Consider the following 20218-nt stretch of genomic DNA (forward strand, 5'->3'; position numbering starts at 1 on the left):
GAGGTTGCCTCTGAAGGTAACTATTAAAAGGTACTGTCTGGGGGATGATACACCAGGGTACTGCTTCTTTATTTATTTTTTAATAAATATATTTATTTATTTATTTATCTTTGGCTGCGTTGGGTCTTTGTTGCTGAGCGTGGGCTTTCTCTAGTTGCAGTGAGCGGGGGCTACTCTTCGTTGTAGTGCCCGGGCTTATCATTGCAGTGGCTTCTCTTGTTGTGGAGCACGAGCTCTAGACGCACGGGCTTTAGTAGTTGTGGCTCGTGGGCTCTAGAGTGCAGGCTCAGTAGTTGTAGCTCATGGTCTTAGCTGCTCCGCGGTATGTGAGATCTTCCCGGACCAGGGCTCGAACCTGTGTCCCCTGCATTGGCAGGCGAGTTCTTAACCACTGCGCCACCAGGGAAGTCCCTTTTTTTCTTTTTTTTTTAAACAGCATGTTTTTGTATGTGTGTGTGTATTCTGTCTACCCAATTTTATTTTATTTATTTATTAGAAATTATTTATTTTTTATTTATTTATATTTTGGCTGTGCTGGGTCTTTCCTGCTGCACGCAGGCTTTCTCTAATTGCAGCAAGCGGGGGCTACTCTTCGTTGCAGAGCGCGGGCTTCTCATTGTGGTAGCTTCTCTTGCTGTGGCGCACAGGCTCTAGGCGCACAGGCTCCAGTAGTTGTTGCACATGGGCTCAGCAGTTGTGGCGCACAGGCTTAGTTGCTCCGCGGCATATGGGATCTTCCCCGGACCAGGGCACAAACCTGTGTCCCCTGCATTGGCAGGCGGATTCTTAACCACTGCACCACCAGGGAAGCCCTGGGACTGCTATTTTTCACAATAAGCCTCACGGAAATATTTGACTCCTAAAGTAACTGCATTTATGCTTTGGATAAAATCAGTATGTCATTTTATGTTATGTGCTTTTTACCACGATGAAAGGAAAAAAAAGTTAAAAAAATCAGGATGGCAATTGTTAGAATTGTTGAACTAGGAAAATGAACATCAAATACACTATATCCCCAAAAAGCAGGAGCTGATCACCTGAGAACCCTAATTAGCAGCACCCTCAACAGTAAACCAGGGCCTGCATATGTTCCAAATTAATAACACTCATTAAATTAGCTATCACTTTTTTTTTTTTTTTTTTTTTTTTTTTTGCTGTACGCGGACCTCTCACTGCTGCAGCCTCTCCCGTTGCGGAGCACAGGCTCCGGACGCGCAGGCCCAGCGGCCACAGCTCACGGGCCCAGCCGCTCGGCAGCACGCGGGATCCTCCCGGACCGGGGCACGAACCCGTGTCCCCTGCATCGGCAGGCGGACTCTCAACCACGGCACCACCAGGGAAGCCCTAGCTATCACTTTTTAATTATCCAACTTTGAATCTAGAAAAATGGTGCAGATGAACCGGTTTGCAGGGCAGAAACAGAGACACAGATGTAGAGAACAAACATATGGACACCAAGAGGGGCAAGCGGCGGGGGGCTGGGTGTGGGGATGAATTGGGAGACGGGGATTGACATGTATACACTAATATGTATAAAATAGATAGCTAATAAGAACCTGCTGTATATAAAATAAATAAAATTAATTATCCAACTTTAAAGCTACTATTGGAGCCCTCTTAAAAGGCAATTGGTAGTATCTATCAAGAGTCCTACCTAATGTTCAAAACCCTAGACCACACCAAAAGGTATTCGGATAGCAAATAAGCACATGAAACGATGTTTGACATCATTAGCCATTAGAAAAAATGGAAATTAAAACTACAAAGATAGGGACTTCCCTGGTGGCACAGTGGTTAAGAGTCTGTCTGCCAATGCAGGGGACACGAGTTTGAGCCCTGGTCCAGGAAGATCCCACATGCTGCGGAGCAGCTAAGCCCATGCGCCACAACTACTGAGCCTGCGCTCTAGAGCCCATGTGCCACAACTACTGAGCCCATGCACCCAGAGCTCGGGCACCGCAATGAAGAGTAGCTCCCACTCACCACAACTAGAGAAAGCCCGCGTGCAGCAACGAAGACCCAAGGTAGCCAAAAATAAATAAATAAATAAAAATTTTAAAAATGTATAAGAGGGCTTCCCTGGTGGCGCAGTGGTTGAGAGTCCGCCTGACGATGCAGAAGACACGGGTTCATGCCCCGGTCCAGGAAGATCCCACATGCCGCGGAGCGGCTGGGCCCGTGAGCCACGGCCGCTGAGCCTGCACGTCCGGAGCCTGTGCTCCGCAACAGGAGAGGCCACAACAGTGAGAGGCCCGCGTACCGCAAAAAAAAAAAAAAAAAAAAAAAGTAGAACTGCTGGGTCTATATGTTAAGTGTACATTATTTAACTTTGTAGTTGTTTTTTTTTAAAATTTATTTATTTATTTTTGGCTGCCTTGGGTCTTCGTCACTGTGCGTGCTCTTTCTCTAGTCACGGCGAGCGGGGGCTACTCTTTGTTGCGATTCACGGGCTTCTCACTACGGTGGTTTCTCTTGTCACGGAGCATGGGCTCTAGGCGCACGGGCTTCAGTAGTTGCGGCACTTGGGCTCAGTAGTTGTGGCACGTGGGCTCTAGAGCGCAGGCTCAGTAGTTGTGGCGCACGGGCTTAGCTGCTCCGCGGCATGTGGGATCTTCCCAGACCAGGGCTCAAACCCGTGTCCCCTGCACTGGTAGGCAGACTCTTAACCACTGCACCACCAGGGAAGTCCCTCTTATACATTTTCTGAAAGAAATGAAAACATGTCCACACAAAGGCTTATATGTGAACGTTCACAACAAAACTATTCAAAATACACAAAAACTGGAAACAATCCAAATGTCTGTTAATTGGTAAAAGGATAAAACATGGTATATCCATATAATGGAGTATTACTCAGCAATAAAAAGGAATGGATATTGGGACTTCCCTGGAGGTCCAATGGTTAATACTCTGTGCTCCCAATGCAGGGGGCATGGGTTCAATCGGGGAACTAAGATCCCACATGCTACATAACATGGCCAAAAAAAAAAAAAAGAAATGGATATTGACACATTCAACATGAATGACCCTCAAATGATGAATGAAGGGACAAAGACACATAAGACTATGTATCATATCATTCCATTTAGATGAAATTTCTAGAAAAGGCAAAACTATAGAGACAGAAAACCTATCAGTGGTTGCCTGGCAGGCAGGGGCAACCAGGGAGTTGGGTACCAGGATTGATTACAAACAAACAGGAAATAATTTTATGGGATAATGGAAGTGTTTTAAAACAACAACAGGACTCCCCTGGTGGCACAGTGGTTAGGAATCTGCGTGTTAATGCAGGGGACATGGGTTCTAGTCCTGGTCCAGGAAGATCCCACATGCCACGGGGCAACTAACCCGTGCGCCACAACTACTGAGCCTGTGCTATAGAGCCTGTGAGCCACAACTACCGAGCCTGCATGTCACAACTACTGAGCCTGCACGCCTAGAGCCCGTGCTCCACAATAAGAAAAGCCACTGCAATAAGAAGCCCGCGCACCACAACAAAGAGTAGCCCCCACTCACTGCAAGTAGAGAAAGCTCGCACGCAGTAACGAAGACCCAACGCAGCCAAAAAAATAAATAAATAATAAATAAATAAAACCTTACTAAAAAAAAATAAAATAAAACAACAAAATGTGAGGCACCATGCCAAAGCATAGAGAAATATGTTTTTATTGACTCTGCCACTAACCAGCAACTTCTGACTCCATTTCCTCATGTGCAGAACCGGGGAGGGGAGAACAGAAGTTAGAGGTAAATAATGAAGAGTCAGGAATGTTCCACCAAGGAGGTTGAATTTTACCTCAAAAGCAGGGACAGGCCACTGAAGGGTTTTAAACAGAGGAGTAACATGGTCAGATGGGCATTTCAGAAAGACCCCTTGGGCTGCTGTATAGAGGAAGGAGAAGAGGGACCAACGCCAGTAAATGACGGCTGAGCAGGCAATGGGGTTGAAAGAACCATAGGATTTGATGACCAACCAACTACAGGCTCAGATAAGGAAAAGGGCGCCATCTGGCTTGGCTAACCAGATGGATGACGATGCCATTTGCCCAAATCCCCTGGAAGCTGGGTCAAAAAGGACCCTCACTGGAGATGACACTAAAATCAGAGAGGCTCACAGGCCCACGAGTCCAAGAAGACCATTAAACTAGAAAGGATTAGTCAAAAGCTGGGAACAATATTTGTTCCACATTCTGTAATTCCCCAACAGCTCAGCAAAGGCACTCAAATATTTGACGAAAATTAGAGAGGCACCTAGCCCCTCCCATGGAGCCTACACACTAATGGTGCTGAAGGAGGTCCTTCTGTCATAGTGTTACCAAGAAGTAGGCAAGCTGAGCAGTTAACCAGGGCTGGGTCAACGAGACACCACACAGCCTCATGACGAGCCCTGCCATGTTCCCTGATCTTTCTGCAGTGCACTGCTCAGTTTTTAAGTGTGGCCCTGCATCCTTCTCCTTCAAGCCTCCCAATTTCTGAACCATCTGGATGAGGCTGACTAGTCAAGCACTCTGGTAGACAAGGAAATCCTGGGTTGCTAGCCATCATAAGACCAGAACTGTTAACATTTACTCAAACAGACAAAGAAAACTCAGATGAAACAAAGGACAAAAGCTGAAATGTAATTCTGCAGTGAAAGCCAAATATGCTTTACAAAATACAGTCTGCAGTGACCTCTAGAGATTTTATTTTAAAATTACAAACTGACTATACGAGGTAAAACTGTGTAATCAAAGTATTTTTATCTAGAGATCATGGAAATCAGTTAGTATGGCCCACTCACTGTAAATTCTAATAAATGAGGTCTGCAGAGGTCCCATGTTTTCTCCAAGGTCACGCTCAAGTCAATAACAGAGCAGGAAGTAGGACCCAGCTTCCTGATTTCCCAACCACTACACCGTACTGCCTCTCTGCATCATTCTAACATCATGCCTCTGGGGGAAGTTTTTAACCTTCTTGTAATGGAAGGTTTCAAACACCACATCAAGATAACAGTTTCCTTCTATACTTACCCTGTCTTTGTCATGCAGCATATCAGCATAGGATGACCTAAAAGAATAAAAAGACAGGTCAGAAACTTCTGCTAATAATGATAAACATCAACATATGAGAATATTTACATATATAAATATATTCTTTTATCAGATGGAACAAATATCCAGGCCCATTTTAAACTATTTTAATAGAGCTATAAGCTGTCATTCTCCTGTACTGCAGAAAAAAATCTCAGAGACAGATGTTTATTTTCAGTAAAGAATCTCAGACTAAAAATGCTGATAGTTAGGCCTGTCACAGTAATTCCATAGTCCTAGCATACTGATCATGTTGTACATCATACGATTTTTTCCTCAGGAACAACTCAGATGTGTCCAATACTTTACATAATCTTGCATACATTTGTACATTGGGATGATCACAGATGTAACACTGGGGAGAGGAATCGGGGAAAGGGAAAGTATATGCCTGCTGTATATGTGAAGGGTATCATGCCTGGCACTTTCCCTTGGTTGTCATCAGGGACAACGAAGAAGCATTCACCAAACTACAGGGAGGAGAGCTGCTTATCCATATTTTCTATTGTAGTAATTCAAAAACTTGAAAAATCTCTGGCAGGGTCAGGATAAGCCCCCAGAACTCAACAGTCTCAGCCCAAAGATGCCTTCTGAGAATTCCAGGTGAGAGTTAAGGCACTCTCATTAAACAGAGGACCTCCAGCTTTGGGTCAACATCAGAATTAATGAAGAGCTTATTTTACATGCAGATTCCCACAATACACACAAAGAGCTTCTGATCTAGAAGATGGAGCTGGAGTCTGGAAATCTGCACTTGAACTGGTGCTCCAGGTAACTGTGACACAGGTATTTCATACTCTACATTTTGAGGAACACTGCACCAAATGCAAAGGCTTCTTTTTTTTTTAATGGCATACCAAGGTTTTTAACATTTGAACTCACCTGCGAGTGCTTAGTTGAAATCTGGTCCTTTCTACTTTTCTCCACCTTTTTTTTTTTTTTTTTTTTTTTCGGTTCGCGGGCCCCCCACTGCTGTGGCCTCTTCCGTTGCAGAGCATAGGCTCCGGACGTGCAGGCTCAGCAGCTGTGGCTCACGGGCCCAGCCGCTCCGCGGCATGTGGGACCTTCCCGGACCGGGGCACGAACCAGTGTCCCCTGCATCGGCAGGCGGACTCGCAACCACTGCGCCACCAGGGAAGCCCCTCTCCACCTTTTAAGGGGCATTTTCACTCCCCCATCTTCCCTGCCTCACCACCCACTCACTCCCCTGACTCCACTGACATCACTCTTCCTAAGCACCACCAGCTCACTCACGTCATTAACATCCAGGATTTCTCTGACCCTGCTGGACACTCCCTCTTCCTGAAACGTTCTCTTCCTTTCTACTCTCTGGCCATGCCCTCCTGGTTGTCTTGCCTCGTCAGCTATTCCAGAATTCCTTCTCTAGTCCTCTACCTTTCACATTCTACACAATCTCTGAAACCCTGCAATCTCTTCCAGTTTCAACTCTAACAACTGCAAACTGTCTCCAGACCCATATTTATCTGCCCAGTGGCATTTCCATCTGGATGTCCAAAGCCAGATACCTAATCTTCATCACCCCAACAACACCCATTCCTCCTGTGTTCTTCTCAAGCAACAAGAGTTCCATCTACCTAGTCACTCTAACCAGAAATCTTGGTGCTTACTTCATTTTCTCTCTCTCCTTCCATCACTGCATCCAATGAGTTACGAAACTCAAGCTCTCTCAAAGCTTTTTCCTCCTCTCTCCACCTCCACTGTCTCAGCCTTGGGGTTGCAATATCCACCCAAATGCCCATATGGTTTTCACACCCTCCAACCCACTTTCCACACTGCTCTCAGGTTAATGTTCCAAAATGCAACCTAATCTTTTTTCTTCCCCATTTAACACCTCAATCACTCAGAAAATAACGTCCAAAATATTTAGAAAGAAAGTAATGTGTTTGAGCCCTTACTCTGTACCAGACATTGTACTTCATTCACTCATCAAATAACCCTAAGAAAAGGGTATTATATGATGAGATATACATATTGTTATACTGAGGTATATACTGTTATACTGTATATGAGGCATATATTACTACATTGATCCTCAGAGAAGTTTAGTAGCTTGGCTAACGTCAAGCTACTTGACGTTAAGAAGTCAAGTAGCTTAAGAAGTGGCTAAACTAGAACTTATACAATCAGGTTCCTCTTCCTGCATTTTGCTACCACCAATTACAACATGACCCCTGCCTACCTTTTCAGCATCCTCTCTCACTATAGCCCTAATTTTGCACCACACTCCAGCCACAATGACTTGCTAGCCATTCCTCAAACTAGCTCATCTGGAAGTTTGCACATAATCCCTGCTGCTCAGAAAGCAATCTCCCTCTCTTTAGATTTGGGAAATCATTCAAATATCGCCCTCCCAGCCCAGTTGGTTCTTGCTGCTTCCATGTACTTTTGTGCCCATTTCCACTGACTTTTATCTCATGGTGTCATAGTTTTTTATATGTCTGTCTATTCCACAAAACTGCATGTTCTTTGAGGATGAGAACCTTATCTCTGTCATTTTGATATTCACAGCCTTAGCACGGTGTTATATGCACTTAATGATTGCTAAACAACAGTAACTCACTTACATACTTTTAAACATCCCTCCAAAGGAAAAAAAAAAACCTCATTTTTTCCCCACTTTTTCCATTAAAGAGAATTTAACTATATGATAAATGTGCCACCATTTCAGTGACGCAAGTAAATAATTAAACTTCATAAACTCGTCTACTACTACTGAACTTTGAGTCCTCTTTGGTCCACAAGACAGATCCTCGGGGACTCTGGTACAGCTGCCACAAAATGTCTGACTCTCCACACAGGCATAACTTTGCCTAACTCCCACACAAACCTACCTAGCTGAGCAGACCTGCTGGTGATCAACACCTGCCCTGATCAGAAGCACTGGGTGACAGCCTATTCCCCACTCAGACTAGATTCCAAGGCATCTGCTTTGAGATCAAGGGCCCCACCCAGCTGCAGCCAACTGTGGAAAAACCCTTGTTACCTTGCGATCTCCTGGTGGTAATCATAATGCTCATCCTCCTCCAGCCACTCCACAGATCCCGTGGTTGGGTTGGCCCGCCCACAGAAGACTTTCATGGTGCCAATTAGCTCCTCAGTTTTAGCATAGAAAGGCAGCCTTGCCAGCTGCTTGTAGACAGGTCTGATCGTCAGAAATCTCTTCAAATTGTAATGCCCAAAAATGTAGAGGAGAAAAAAAAAGAAACCAAGAAATAGACAAAAATGTCAGAGCCACTGAAAATATGTTAATCAGCATTTTAATCTTTCCAGCAGAGTTACTTGGTTTTATATTCAGCATATAACATCAAATACTATTAAGACAAAAACTCAGAAAGCTATCTGGGAACTTCAGCAGTCCTCAACGATTCCAATAGGGTCAAATGACCCTTACAGGTGCATCTGAGTACAGCCTCAGGTGAAGGCAGGTAAGAAGAGAAATAATGCAAAGGAAAGGGCTAGAAGGAAAGGAGAACACAAAGAGATCGATCGGGGTGGTGGTAAAGGAGTATCACCAATACTGCCTCAGAAAGGTAAACACTTAGTTTAAGGAAAAATACAAAGAAAAAGCAATTCAAACCAACAAAGAAACCTCACCTGAACAAATAAATCAGAGCTATATGCAAACATGGCTAATCCCAGGAATATAACATTGAGCCAAAAAAGAAGCAAATCACAGAATACAAATGATTCCATTCATATGAAATTTATAACTATTCAACATAGAACAATATATTCTTCAGGGATCACACTAAAAAGCATGGCAGGAATGAGGATAGTGGTTACCTCTAAGAGGGAGGGGAAAAGGATGGAATCAACGAGGGCCACACAAGGGACTTCAAAAGTAACAGTATTATTATTTTTCTAAAACTGGGTGGTGGGGGCTTCCCTGGTGGCGCAGTGGTTAAGAATCCGCCTCCCAATGCAGGGGACACGGGTTCAAGCCCTGGTCCGGGAAGATCCCACATGCCGCGGAACAACTAAGCCTGTGTGCCACAACTACCGAAGCCCGCGCGCCTAGAGCCAGTGCTCTGCAGCAAGAGAAGCCACTGCAATGAGAAGCCCGCGCACCACAACGAAGAGTAGCCCCTGCTCGCCACAACTACAGAAAGCCCGCACGGAGCAACGAAGATCCAACACAGCCAAGGTAAATAAATTTTTTTTAAAAAATTAAAAATTAAAAAACCCGGGTGGTGGGAATACAGGTGTCCATGATATTGTCATTCTTTATGCCTCACTATTTTTTATGATTACTTATCCACTCCATATTCAATTTTAAAAACAATTTACTTATCCACTCCATATTCAATTTTAAAAACAATTTTTAAAAACCTTTCTCCGTCTGAAAAAAAAACAAAGGCTTCAAATAAATGTCACCAGATGCATATCTTATATAGTCTGTTTCTCCAAAGGTATCTATTTCTGAGAGATAAACACCAAAGCTCAAAGTCTGAAAGTACTTCTCAGCAGATATGGCCTCTCATAGTGCCCTCCCTCTTACCATTCAGAAAACAGCAAGTGTTCCACACTCCCCTTCATTTCTTGATAAACACTGATCCATCATCAGGAAACCTTAGAAAGAATGCCTACTCCACAGGACCCTAAACATTCCTAAGGCATTTTACTGCCAAGAGTTACGTTCTTTTGAAGTTATCTAAACTAAGTAAACACTGAATTCTTATACTAGAGGATGGAGAACAATCTTTTCTGAAAAGACTCAGGCAGTCACTGGACTGGCTCAAAGTAGTCAATTTGTCCTTCAGTAAAACTCTACCTCTAACTCTACTTCAGCATGTCTAATCTCTAATTTAGTGGCTCTCAAGCTTTCTGACAACCCCAGTAAGAAATATGCTTTACCCTGAGACACAACATACACACACACATGTAAAGTTTCACGAAACAATACCTAGTCTTCCTGTAGGCAAAACCCTCTGATATAGTCCACTGTATGTAATTTTTATTTTTTATGCTGGTCACGATCCACTAAATTGATTTAATAACTCACCAAAGGGTTGCATCCTACAGTTTGAAAAGCGCTGCAACAATCAGCTCTGCACATCTCTGCTAATACTTATTATTAAAAGACAGAGTATCTAGAACTACCGTAATTTGTAATATGCTTTAGATAACCGTGTCCAACAAATGCTGTAGTAGACAAAAGTTTAAAAGATGGGTAGGATTTAGGTGGGTGAGAAGAGGGAGAAAGCACTTCACCAGATTAGAAAGGCTTAGACAATCATACACAGTGAACTAATCCATTTAGCTGAAGTTTCACTGAACAAGCGGTCAAACATGTTGGTGGGGTCCATGTTGTGAAGAGTCCTGAAACCCTTATCCTGTGGTCCACGTGGAATCAACCATAAAGTCACTTAAAGGTTAAGAGTATAGTAAAGAACTGTAATTTATAGAATTCCCTTTTCACCTATGATGTTGCAGAGGCTGTAACTAGGACCACAGTGTCTTTTCAGATCTGTAGAGAAGTCACTGGTTTCATATGTCTAAATAAATGCTTGAGGACAGGAACCCTGTCCTGTAACCTCTCTGGGTGAACACTAAACATCTTCTATGGATGAATCTCTTCGTATTATTAAGACTTGTCCTCTCCAAGAAGGAGCCCATACTCCAGATTCAGGATACTCTAACCTCCTCCTCATTCTACAAGAGCTGGGAACTCACAGGGTTAATGGAAATCACCATGCCAAGCCCTAATTGCTTTACTAGTCAGATTTCAGAGCAGACGCCTGTCTGGTTCATTTATTCAAAATTTACTAGGCACCTTCTGTATGCCAGGCACTGTATTAGGACTAGAGAACTATCACAAACAATACAGAAGAGGTCCTTGTCCTCCAGGAATTTACAGACCCTAATGGGGGAAAGAGAGTAAATATAAATATACAATTAAAGACTACCTGAGGGCAAGAAAGGAAATATACAGGATGCTATGAAAGAGAATAACAAAGTTATGGAAAGACTCTCTGAGGAAAAGAGCATCTAAGTGGAGGCCTACAGAATAACCCAGGTTAAAAGCTGTGAAAGTGCAATGCTCATATTTCAGGAATCCTTACCCCAACTTTTCCAAGAAAAGGTCCTAAGATGTAAAGAACCAGGTGCAGAGTGACAAAAGCCTGAGTGACTGAAGCACTCTGAGCAGAAGAAATGATTGGCGACTAGGGGTGGGCTTCTGCAATGTCGGCTGCGGAAAGGTGTTTGGATTTTGTTCTAAATGCACTGGAAGCCACTCAAGGGTTTTAAGCAAAAGAATATCTACGTTGGATGTACGCTTTTACAGGGCCGCTCTGGCCAGTGTGTGGTAGATAGACTGGTTTCCAACTACCGAGATTTCCAACTACTGAGAATACTGTGACTGGGAAATACCAGTGAGCCAGGGAACCGTGGCCCAGTCGGGGCGCGATGGCTGAATCTCCGTTAGGATTGCGACGCGGGTCTCTATTGCTGAAGGGAGGCACCAAGTACTATGATCCAGGTCCCGGCGGAGGTGCTCAGTCACAGGCCCAGCTAGAAGCAATGACCCGACTGGATGGCAGAGCCAGGGACCGCCTACAACGCCGCACTACCGCCGGCCCGGGAGCTCTGAGCAGCCCCATACGGATTCTAGAAAGTTCCTCCAGCGTCCCGAAGAGATGCGTACCCCAGTGTCCGAGTACGACCATGCCACATTCCTCCGCCGAAGCCTTGTGCTGAGCACAGGATGCTGGCTGCACCTAACCCGTCAACCGCGACCCCACCTTCCCAACCAGCCCGGCGCCTCACCGGCCGTGAGAACCTCTCCACTCACTTCCGCCGCCACCGCCATCTTGCCGCGGCAGGCGTTCAAAGGCGGGACTTCCCTAGGCCCGCTGAGCGGGCCGTGGGTGGGGCCCGGAAGCAGAACTGGAAAGCTCTTCCGTCGCACCCCGCGCATTCCCATGGTGCTCCACGATAGCTGCTATGGAGGCCGGCATGACAGCGGTCCTCCGCGTGAAGCGGAAACGCAGTGCGGAACCCGCTGAGGCACTTGTCCTTGCCTGTAAACGCCTCTGCTCCAGCGCAGTTGAGTCGGGAGCCCAAAAGACGCCTCCGGAGGATCTGGAGAGAGCAGCAGAAAATAATGTCTTCCATTTGGTGGCCACCGTGCGCTCCCAGGTATAGGGCCGGAGGGAGCCAGTGTGAAAGGGATCTTAGGGCGCAGCTGGGGCACATCATTTTCCCTAACCCTTTCACGAACCCCTGCTTATGCCGCCCCACACCCCCGCTTTTTCCCCCTCCCCACTCCCCGCAGGAGGAGCCAGTACAGCCGCTTGTGCGAGCCGCCCTGCGCCCGTCCCAGGGCAGCCAGCAGCGTATCCGCCGTCATCTCCGTGCGTCGGCTCGGGAGATCCGGCAGAACGGCCGCTACAGGGTAGTCTCTAGCCGCCGATCCTCGGGAATTCCTTCGGGCGGCTTGGGGTCCGAGGACGCGCCGGGAAGCCCAGAAGCCGCCGAGGACGCAGGCTTCCAGCTGTTGGACCTGGTCCACGAGGAAGGAGACCCAGAGGCCGCCGCGATCTCCTGCAAAGTGAGTACACGCCGGGAGTCGAGCTCTGGGCTTCTCGGGACAGAGAGTACGCAAAGTTAGCACACAGTTAAGGAGGGTACACATGGCTTCACTTTAGAGATGGATGATCCATCCAGCTTGATGGACATGTTTTACAGGTTAGATTATCCATTCAACAAGTATTTACTCAGCGCCCACTATGTGCCAGGCATGGTTCTTAGGTTCTGTGGATAACTGCAGTGAGGACCTAACATTCAGGTAGAGGAGAGAAACATCAAACAAATTCAATGTTAGATGGTGAAATGGGCTATTGGGGGCGGGGGGAGCGTGCTCCCATTTCAGTGTCATTTTCACTGAGAAAATGACTTTTGAGTAAAGACTTGAATGGCAAGGCACTGCGGATATCTTGGGCAGAGGGATTCCACACTGAGGAGCTCTAAGTGCAAAGACCCTGAAGCTGAATTTGTCTGGTGTTTGCAAGGTCATTGTGCATGGAGCCCAGGGGGATGGGAGAAGATAGTAAGGAATTTGGGGAGAGGATACCGGCTAAACCCTTTCAACTAGGTAGTTGCAAGGATACACTGCCTTTCACCCAGAGATGGGGAATCACTGGAGGATTCTGACCAAGGTAAAGAATCCTAAAGCAGATGGGAAAACTCATCAAAGGGAGGTTAAAGGACCAGGCCTGGGTAGCATACCAAGCTTGAGGCAGATTTTGGATTAGAATGCAAGTCTTCTCACATTTAATTCAGTGTTAACTTTTTTTTTTTTTAAGTTTATCTTTGGCTCTGTTGGGTCTTCGTTGCTGTGCATGGGCTTTCTCTAGTTGAGGCGAGTGGGGTCTATTCTTCGTTGCGGTGTGCGGGCTTCTCGTTGCAGTGGCTTCTCTTGTTGCAGAGCACGGGCTCTAGGCGCGCAGGCTTCAGTAGTTGTGGCTCGCGGGGTCTAGAGCTCAGGCTCTGTAGTTGTGGTGCACGGGCTTAATTGTTTCGCGGCATGTGGGATCTTCCTGGACCAGGGATTGAACCCCTCTCCCCTGCATTGGCAGGTGGATTCTCAGCCACTGTGCCACCAGGGAAGCCCCCAGTGTTACTTTCTACTAATTACATTTTCTAAGTTAGTTTTGTACCTCACTTCCAAAAAGCAAAGTCACGGGCTTTCCTGGTGGCGAAGTGGTTGAGAGTCCGCCTGCTGATGCAGGGGACACGGGTTTGTGCCCCGGTCCGGGAAGATCCCACATGTCGCGGAGCAGCTGGGCCCGTGAGCCATGGCCGCTGAGCCTGTGCGTCCGGAGCCTGTGCTCCGCAACGGGAGAGGCCACAACAGTGAGAGGCCCGCGTACCGCAAAAAAAAAAAAAAAAAAAAAAAAAAACAGAAAGCAAAGTCAACTACATGCAGTAAGACCAAAGAAATAGAAAATTCTCAATCTAAGGTATGCCCCCTCTTGATAAACATTTTTCAGATCTCCTTTTAAGTTTCTGAAGTTTAAAAAATGAAATCTTGGGCTTCCCTGGTGGCACAGTGATTAAGAATCCGCCTGCCAGTGCTCAGTGCTGGGGACACAGGTTCAAACCCTGGTCCGGGAAGATCCCAAATGCCGCGGAGCAACTAAGCCTGTGCGCCACAACGACTGAGCCCGTGTGCTGCAACTACTGAAGTTTGCGCACCTAGAGCCTGTGCTCTGCAACAAGAGAAGCCACCACAATGAGAAGCCCGCACACCCCAACAAAGAGTAGCCCCCACTCGCCGCAACTAGAGAAAGCCTGCACACAGCAACGAAGACCCAACACAGCCAAAAATAAAAAATAAATTTATTTTTTTAAAATGAAATTTTTATTCAAAATATATCAAGCAAAAGATATTTAATCACATTCCTAGTATACGTGGATAACAATTTGGGCATGATGTCCATAGCCACCTCTTTTACCAAAACTAATTCCACACTGCATCATGAGTTACACATTTTTAAAAGCAAACCAATGTTCAGTGGAATCAAGTCAATTAAATAGCTCATTAAATCATATAAGAAAACCTAGTAGATAAGTTAGGAAGGATATAAACACAGATTTTCCCAACAATGCAATATAAACTGTAAACACATCAAAAATGTTCGTGCAGAATAATTATTAAAGAACATAAATTTAAACTGAAAGCAAACTTGAGGTTTTATGCCTACTAGACTATCAGGAAAAGGGTTGCCGGTAGCTCTGCTGGCAAGGCTGTGATTAAAATTGTACGACTGTTGTGCTTAAAATTGATGCAAGCCTTTGGGAAAACAACAGGGCTTTACAGTAATATCAGGCATCCTAAAAATAGATTGGAGCCTAGTATTTTAAAACTATTTTTATTGTTTGGATTCTAAAGCCGTCCAAAAATCTAAAGAGACTTTTTTTGTTTTTGGCTGCATTGGGTCTTCGTTGCTGCACGCAGGCTTTCTCTAGTTGCAGCGAGCGGTGGCTACTCTTCCTTGTGGTGCACAGGCTTCTCATCGCGGTGCCTTCTCTTATTGTGGAGCTCTAGGCGTGCGGGCTTCAGTAGTTGTGGCTCGCAGGCTCTAGAATGCAGGCTCAGTAGTTGTGGCGCACGGGCTTAGTTGCTCCGCGGCATGTGGGATCTTCCCAGACCAGGGCTCGAACCCATGTCCCTTACGTCGGCAGGCGGATTCTTAACCGCTGCGCCACCAGGGAAGTCCCTGTATTGCTAGTTTTTGTAAATATTTTAACGGCTGCATAATTTGTTGAACTGAAGGCTGGGGGCTTGTGAGTTGGAACCAGAAGTTTTCTTGTGAGCAGCTTTGAGGTTGGTCAAGAGTCTGCACAAAAACTGACATCTCTAGTTCCTTTTGACTTTGGAGCAAGAAAGAATTCCCTGTAGCCTGTAAATGATGAGAACATTGGTCTCCCTTTATCTGCCCTGGCCATGGGACACCCCCCTCTTCCCCCTGTATAGTGTCTGGTTTGAGCTGCAGAGCTTCTGGTGATGAACCTGTCGAGAGTGACTGGCAGTATGTCCCTATGGTTTCCAAAGTGACCTGTGCTACCCTAGACAACACAGCCTCTTGCCACTGGAGCACATCTTACCTGGGCAAGTTCTATTCTGGGACAATCCATCTCAAACTATCAGAAAAAGGATTATAGGGCTTCCCTGGTGGCCCAGTGGTTGAGAGTCCGCCTGCCAATGCAGGGGACTTGGGTTCGTGCCCCGGTCCGGGAGGGTCCCACATGCCGCGGAGCGGCTGGGCCCGTGAGCCATGGCCGCTGAGCCTGTGCGTCCAGAGCCTGTGTTCCGCAACAGGAGAGGCCACAACAGTGAGAGGCCCGCATACCGCAAAAAAAAAAAAAAATACAGAAAAAGGATTATAGGGGAGGCCACTCCTCATTTGTGATTAAAAGCAGGATGTCAGGGTGAGCAAGCCAAGTGGTGGGTGATGGCTGGTGGTAGTCACCAGGGTCCAGGAATCGCCCTTAGGCCCCTATAGGAGGCCGCACAAAATGCAGACCCATTTGGGGGTCAACCATAGCGGTGCTGCTGTCGGCCTGTGGATCTCCAAGGGGAGAACATCATACCAAAGGAGCTCAGAGAAGACCTGTAGAAGCAGAGCCTGGGGGCAAGACTAGCCAGCTCTGCTGGCTCTCCCCTTCCTCAGGCGTCTTCCCATGTGCTCTTATGTCAGCCAAGCACAAAAGAGCAGGAAGCTTCTATCTTAAAAAAAGTACTAAACTGAGAAGAGACTAGTAGGCCATGGGGATAAGAATCTTGAATTCAACATAGAGAACTGCAGGGAGGCTTCCTTCACCGAGGTCTTAGGTTCCTCCTCTTGGGACATCCATGTTTTAAGTTATGCATGTATCATCTGCTGTTCTCTTTACAGACATCTGACCCAGATGTGATCCTCTGCAATTCTGTAGAGTTGATCCGTGAGCGGTTGACTTTATCTGAAGATGGACCAAGAGTTGGGTACCAGGAGGAACAGAAGGACAACTATGTGTATGACATTTACTATTTGGACATGGCCACTCCAGGATGGATTGAGAACATCCTCTCTGTGCAGCCCTATAGCCAAGAGTGGGAGTTGGTAAGGGGGCCCATGAGGCAGGGGGCATGAGGCAGCCTCAGTTCATTTTCTAGTCACATGCTTTGCCTCCCTAGGTTCTACTCCTGATTGCCATTGTTCTTAGTTCTTCTTATCCTTGCTTAAAAGGAAAAATTTATGCTAAATGCCTTTCAGAAACCTGGGTTTAGTGCAGGAATTTTGGGAAAGACAGTCTACATTGATAATTTTTGCTCTTAATGAGTCTCTTACAAGGTTTGCAACATAGTCTTGTTTATGCAGTTGGCCCTGTGTAATTTGCAGGTTCCGTGGGCTCTGCATCCCCAAATTCAACCAACCACAGATCAAAAATATTCCGGTGGGGGAAATTCCAGAAAGTTACAAAAGGCAAAATTTGAATTTGCTGCACATTGGCAACTATTTACATAGTATTTGCATTGTATTAGGTATTACAGGTAATCTAGAGATGATTTAAAGTATGTGAGAGGAGTAAAGCAACTATACTCCAATAAAAATTAATTTAAAAAATAAGTAAGTAAAAATCTAAAAGAATAAAGTATATGAGAGAATGTGCATAGGCTATATGGAAATACTTAGCCATTTTGTGTAAGAGACCTATGGAAACAAAAGCTTTTTTTTTTTTTAATTGTATCTTAAAGGGTGAAAAACGTTGGATTAAGAAAGCTAACATCCTGACGTTATTAAATTCTAAAATTATTAATGAGAAAAGTTAAGATCTACCTCTCATCCTCTTATTATGAGAGAAGCACCCTATCCCACACCTGCACTATAACTAGTCTCACACCTTGGTACCCACCTTGGACTACTGCATAGCCCCCCTCCTTTCTGCATTTCACACTTGGGTTTTGGCTCTAACCTTTGGCATCACCTGTAATCCATATAATCCCTCTCCTACCTGGCTGGCCTTCAGCAGTTTGAAGATCACTGCCATCACCTGCTCAGAGCTGTCTCTCCTCCGCACCCTGCTGCGTTCCCTTCTGGTAGAGTTCAGATCATCCAACCGGGAAATGTGGTTCCTGGAGCTGGACTCTGAGTAGAGTAGGGCTACTGTCTCCCTCTCATAGCCTAAGGTTACTACAGCCTCTAGCAAACTAATACCTATGTTTTCTCTTTTTCACACATCACGCTTAAATGACATCTCTCCAAGTTGGTCTGCTGATAGCTTCCCCCAGAGCATAACTTTAGAGGTTTTGACTTATACTCATGTTTATTTTGAGATGTGCAGGTGAATGATGACCAACAACCAGAGGACATTTATGAAGATGAAGATGATGAGAACAGTGAGAATAATTGGCGCAATGAGTACCCAGAGGAGGAGAACAGTAACGGAGATGAAGATTCCAGAGGTAGGTGGTAGCAGCCTTGGTTGGGGAGGGACTGATGGGATCTGGGACTGAGGTGTGAGCAAGGTTGACAGGTGTATCTTAGCTGGTTTTCCTTCTCTGCCCTTTGAGCTCCACCAGCTTGACCACAAGCTGGTGGAGCTGTAGGACATGCAAGGACCAGTGTTCCCAGGGGGGCTGCTGGAGGTATAATGTCAGTTAGGCCTGGGTTCAGATCCTTAGTTCTTTCATTGCCTAGCAATGGTCCCTTTCCCTCCTACTTTGAATAGAGTGCTGGAGAGGTCTGCCAGTAGGAGTGGGCCTAGGGTTTTCACAAACCAAAGAACTGTTGCATTTACCTGTGCAACAACACAGACATGGTACTTGGGGGAAGAGGAAGGAAGGATGCTTTGGTACCACAGTTCTTTGACTTTCTTGGTGTTTGATGATAGAGGAACAGTTAATCAAGCTATGGGATATTCTATTGGGGAAGTGGCAAGGAACAAAATTATATTTGCAATATGACTACAACTATTATAACAACAAAAAAAAATACTGAGGGGAAAACGACAAAGCACTCCAATGTTAAAGGACTTGGTTTACATGGTAAGAAGTTTATTGCTTTTTTAAAAATTGTTCTATGTTCTCTTTATTGAGCAAGTATTTTATAATAGGAAACAAAACAGACTTTTTTGAGAAGGGAAGGGGCTTTTGTGGTCATTTAGAAAACCATACAATTAGAGCCCATTCCTGTTATCTCATTCTAGTCTCTGATGATTACAACAGCCTCAGTGAAGAAGAAGGAGACAACAGAGGACCACAGATGTGGAGCAAATACCCTTTGGATGTGCAGAAGGAATTTGGCTATGACAGCCCCCATGACCTGGATTCAGACTAATGATCCTGTGATATCCATGAGGTTCTACCACAAGCCCCTGAGGGTTCTGTGACTGCAGTGTCAGCCACACTAGTTAACATCCTCTCGGGTTTCCTAGCTTAACACGTGGAAGGAAAAAGCATATCCAACAGCACCATTCCACCATGGTGAAAACTTGCACTAAGGGAGTCCGTCTTTTCTACTATCTGTAGGGCCCCCCTTTGTCTCAATCAAAACTGACCTTAGAGTCTGGGGGCGGGGGAGATGCTGTGAAAGTGAAGCTTCCTGGCCCAGACATTTTACCTGCATTCCCATTCTCCTCCTACGCCAAAGCCAATTAAGGGGAAGAGAGTCTCCCGTTTTGTCAGCACTAAGACTGGGCTTTCCCAGGCCACCTGCCTCCAGTAAAAGGCTGTTTCTTTTGATAGAGTCTAGAAGGGCTGCAGTGGGTCCCTTGTAGTGGCACAGACTGGATAGTAATGGCCATTAGGAAAGAAAGTAGAATCTGCCTGAGCCATGAGAGGTTTTAGTTAAAAGCTAAGAGCTCCCTGCTTCCTGACTCTGATAATGGCTGTAAAGATTGCTAGTTTTCTCTGGCAGTGGTGCCAAGGAACAGGGTATGTATGAATCTCTTTAATAAAAACTAACTTTGAACAAGAGAGCAAGTAATTCCTTTAAAACGTTTTTAAATCTGACTATCTTATATGCTTTCCCACCATACTCCCTGATCCCTTTACCTCCCACCAAAAAGGGGGAGGGGTTGGTGAGAAGTTTCAGACACTAAGAACTTAAGGCAAGTGAGGAAAAGCAAAGCACATCCTAAACTTGGCTTTCCATTGAGAAATGTTTAACTAGACACAGCACTCACCAAAAACAAACTACAGTCAACAGGACCAATTTTTTTTTACCAAAATTGGTATCTCTTGTAAGCACACTCTCTTTCCCTATTCCTTTCCAAACCACAAATGCCTTAACTCTGACTGAGTTAGCATTTATTCTGCAGTGACGAATAGGTTCTATATCTGCACTGTGCAATAGTAGCCATTAGCCACATATGGCTGTTGAGCACTTGAAATGTGATTAGTGCAACTGAATTTTTAAATTTTATTTAACTTAACTAGCTACATGTAGCTAGTAGCTACCATACTGGACTGCACAGGTCTAGGGAAACAGTATACAGAAACTTTGATTCAAGGTGTGCCCTCTTGCCCTGTGGCACAGACTTATTATCACATGGGAAGATAAATTACACAAGGAAATGTCTTCTTCCTGCCAATTCTAAGATTCCATAAGCATCTCTACTTTTCTATCCTACCTGCACCCATT

General features: G+C 45.4%; 2 protein-coding genes across 6 annotated transcripts in view; one reads left to right on the forward strand and one right to left on the reverse strand.

Moving 5' to 3' along the window:
* The window catches only part of PRMT7 (protein arginine methyltransferase 7), a 50001-nt gene extending 37879 nt beyond the window's left edge, over window positions 1-12122 (reverse strand). The window contains exons 1-3 of one of the 5 annotated variants that reach the window (XM_027119486.1): window positions 11884-12122; window positions 8074-8249; window positions 5010-5046 (exon numbers count right to left, since the gene is read on the reverse strand). In XM_027119486.1, the coding sequence (XP_026975287.1) occupies window positions 5010-5046; window positions 8074-8249; window positions 11884-12015 (345 nt within the window). In that variant the 5' untranslated portion in view covers window positions 12016-12122. The other 4 variants (XM_027119488.1, XM_027119487.1, XM_027119489.1 and 1 more) reach the window with 4 other exon arrangements.
* Window positions 12024-19551, forward strand: SLC7A6OS (solute carrier family 7 member 6 opposite strand). Its single transcript, XM_027119497.1, has 5 exons — window positions 12024-12230; window positions 12367-12642; window positions 16493-16696; window positions 17919-18039; window positions 18783-19551. The coding sequence occupies exons 1-5, from the start codon at window positions 12036-12038 to the stop codon at window positions 18911-18913; spliced, it is 927 nt and encodes a 308-aa protein (XP_026975298.1). The 5' UTR covers window positions 12024-12035; the 3' UTR covers window positions 18914-19551.
* Window positions 19552-20218: the final 667 nt, after the last annotated feature.

Source organism: Aethalodelphis obliquidens, unplaced genomic scaffold, assembly GCF_003676395.1.
Source record: "Aethalodelphis obliquidens isolate GAN/ISIS:26980383/991018 unplaced genomic scaffold, ASM367639v1 scaffold20, whole genome shotgun sequence".
Taxonomy (NCBI): domain Eukaryota; kingdom Metazoa; phylum Chordata; class Mammalia; order Artiodactyla; family Delphinidae; genus Aethalodelphis; species Aethalodelphis obliquidens.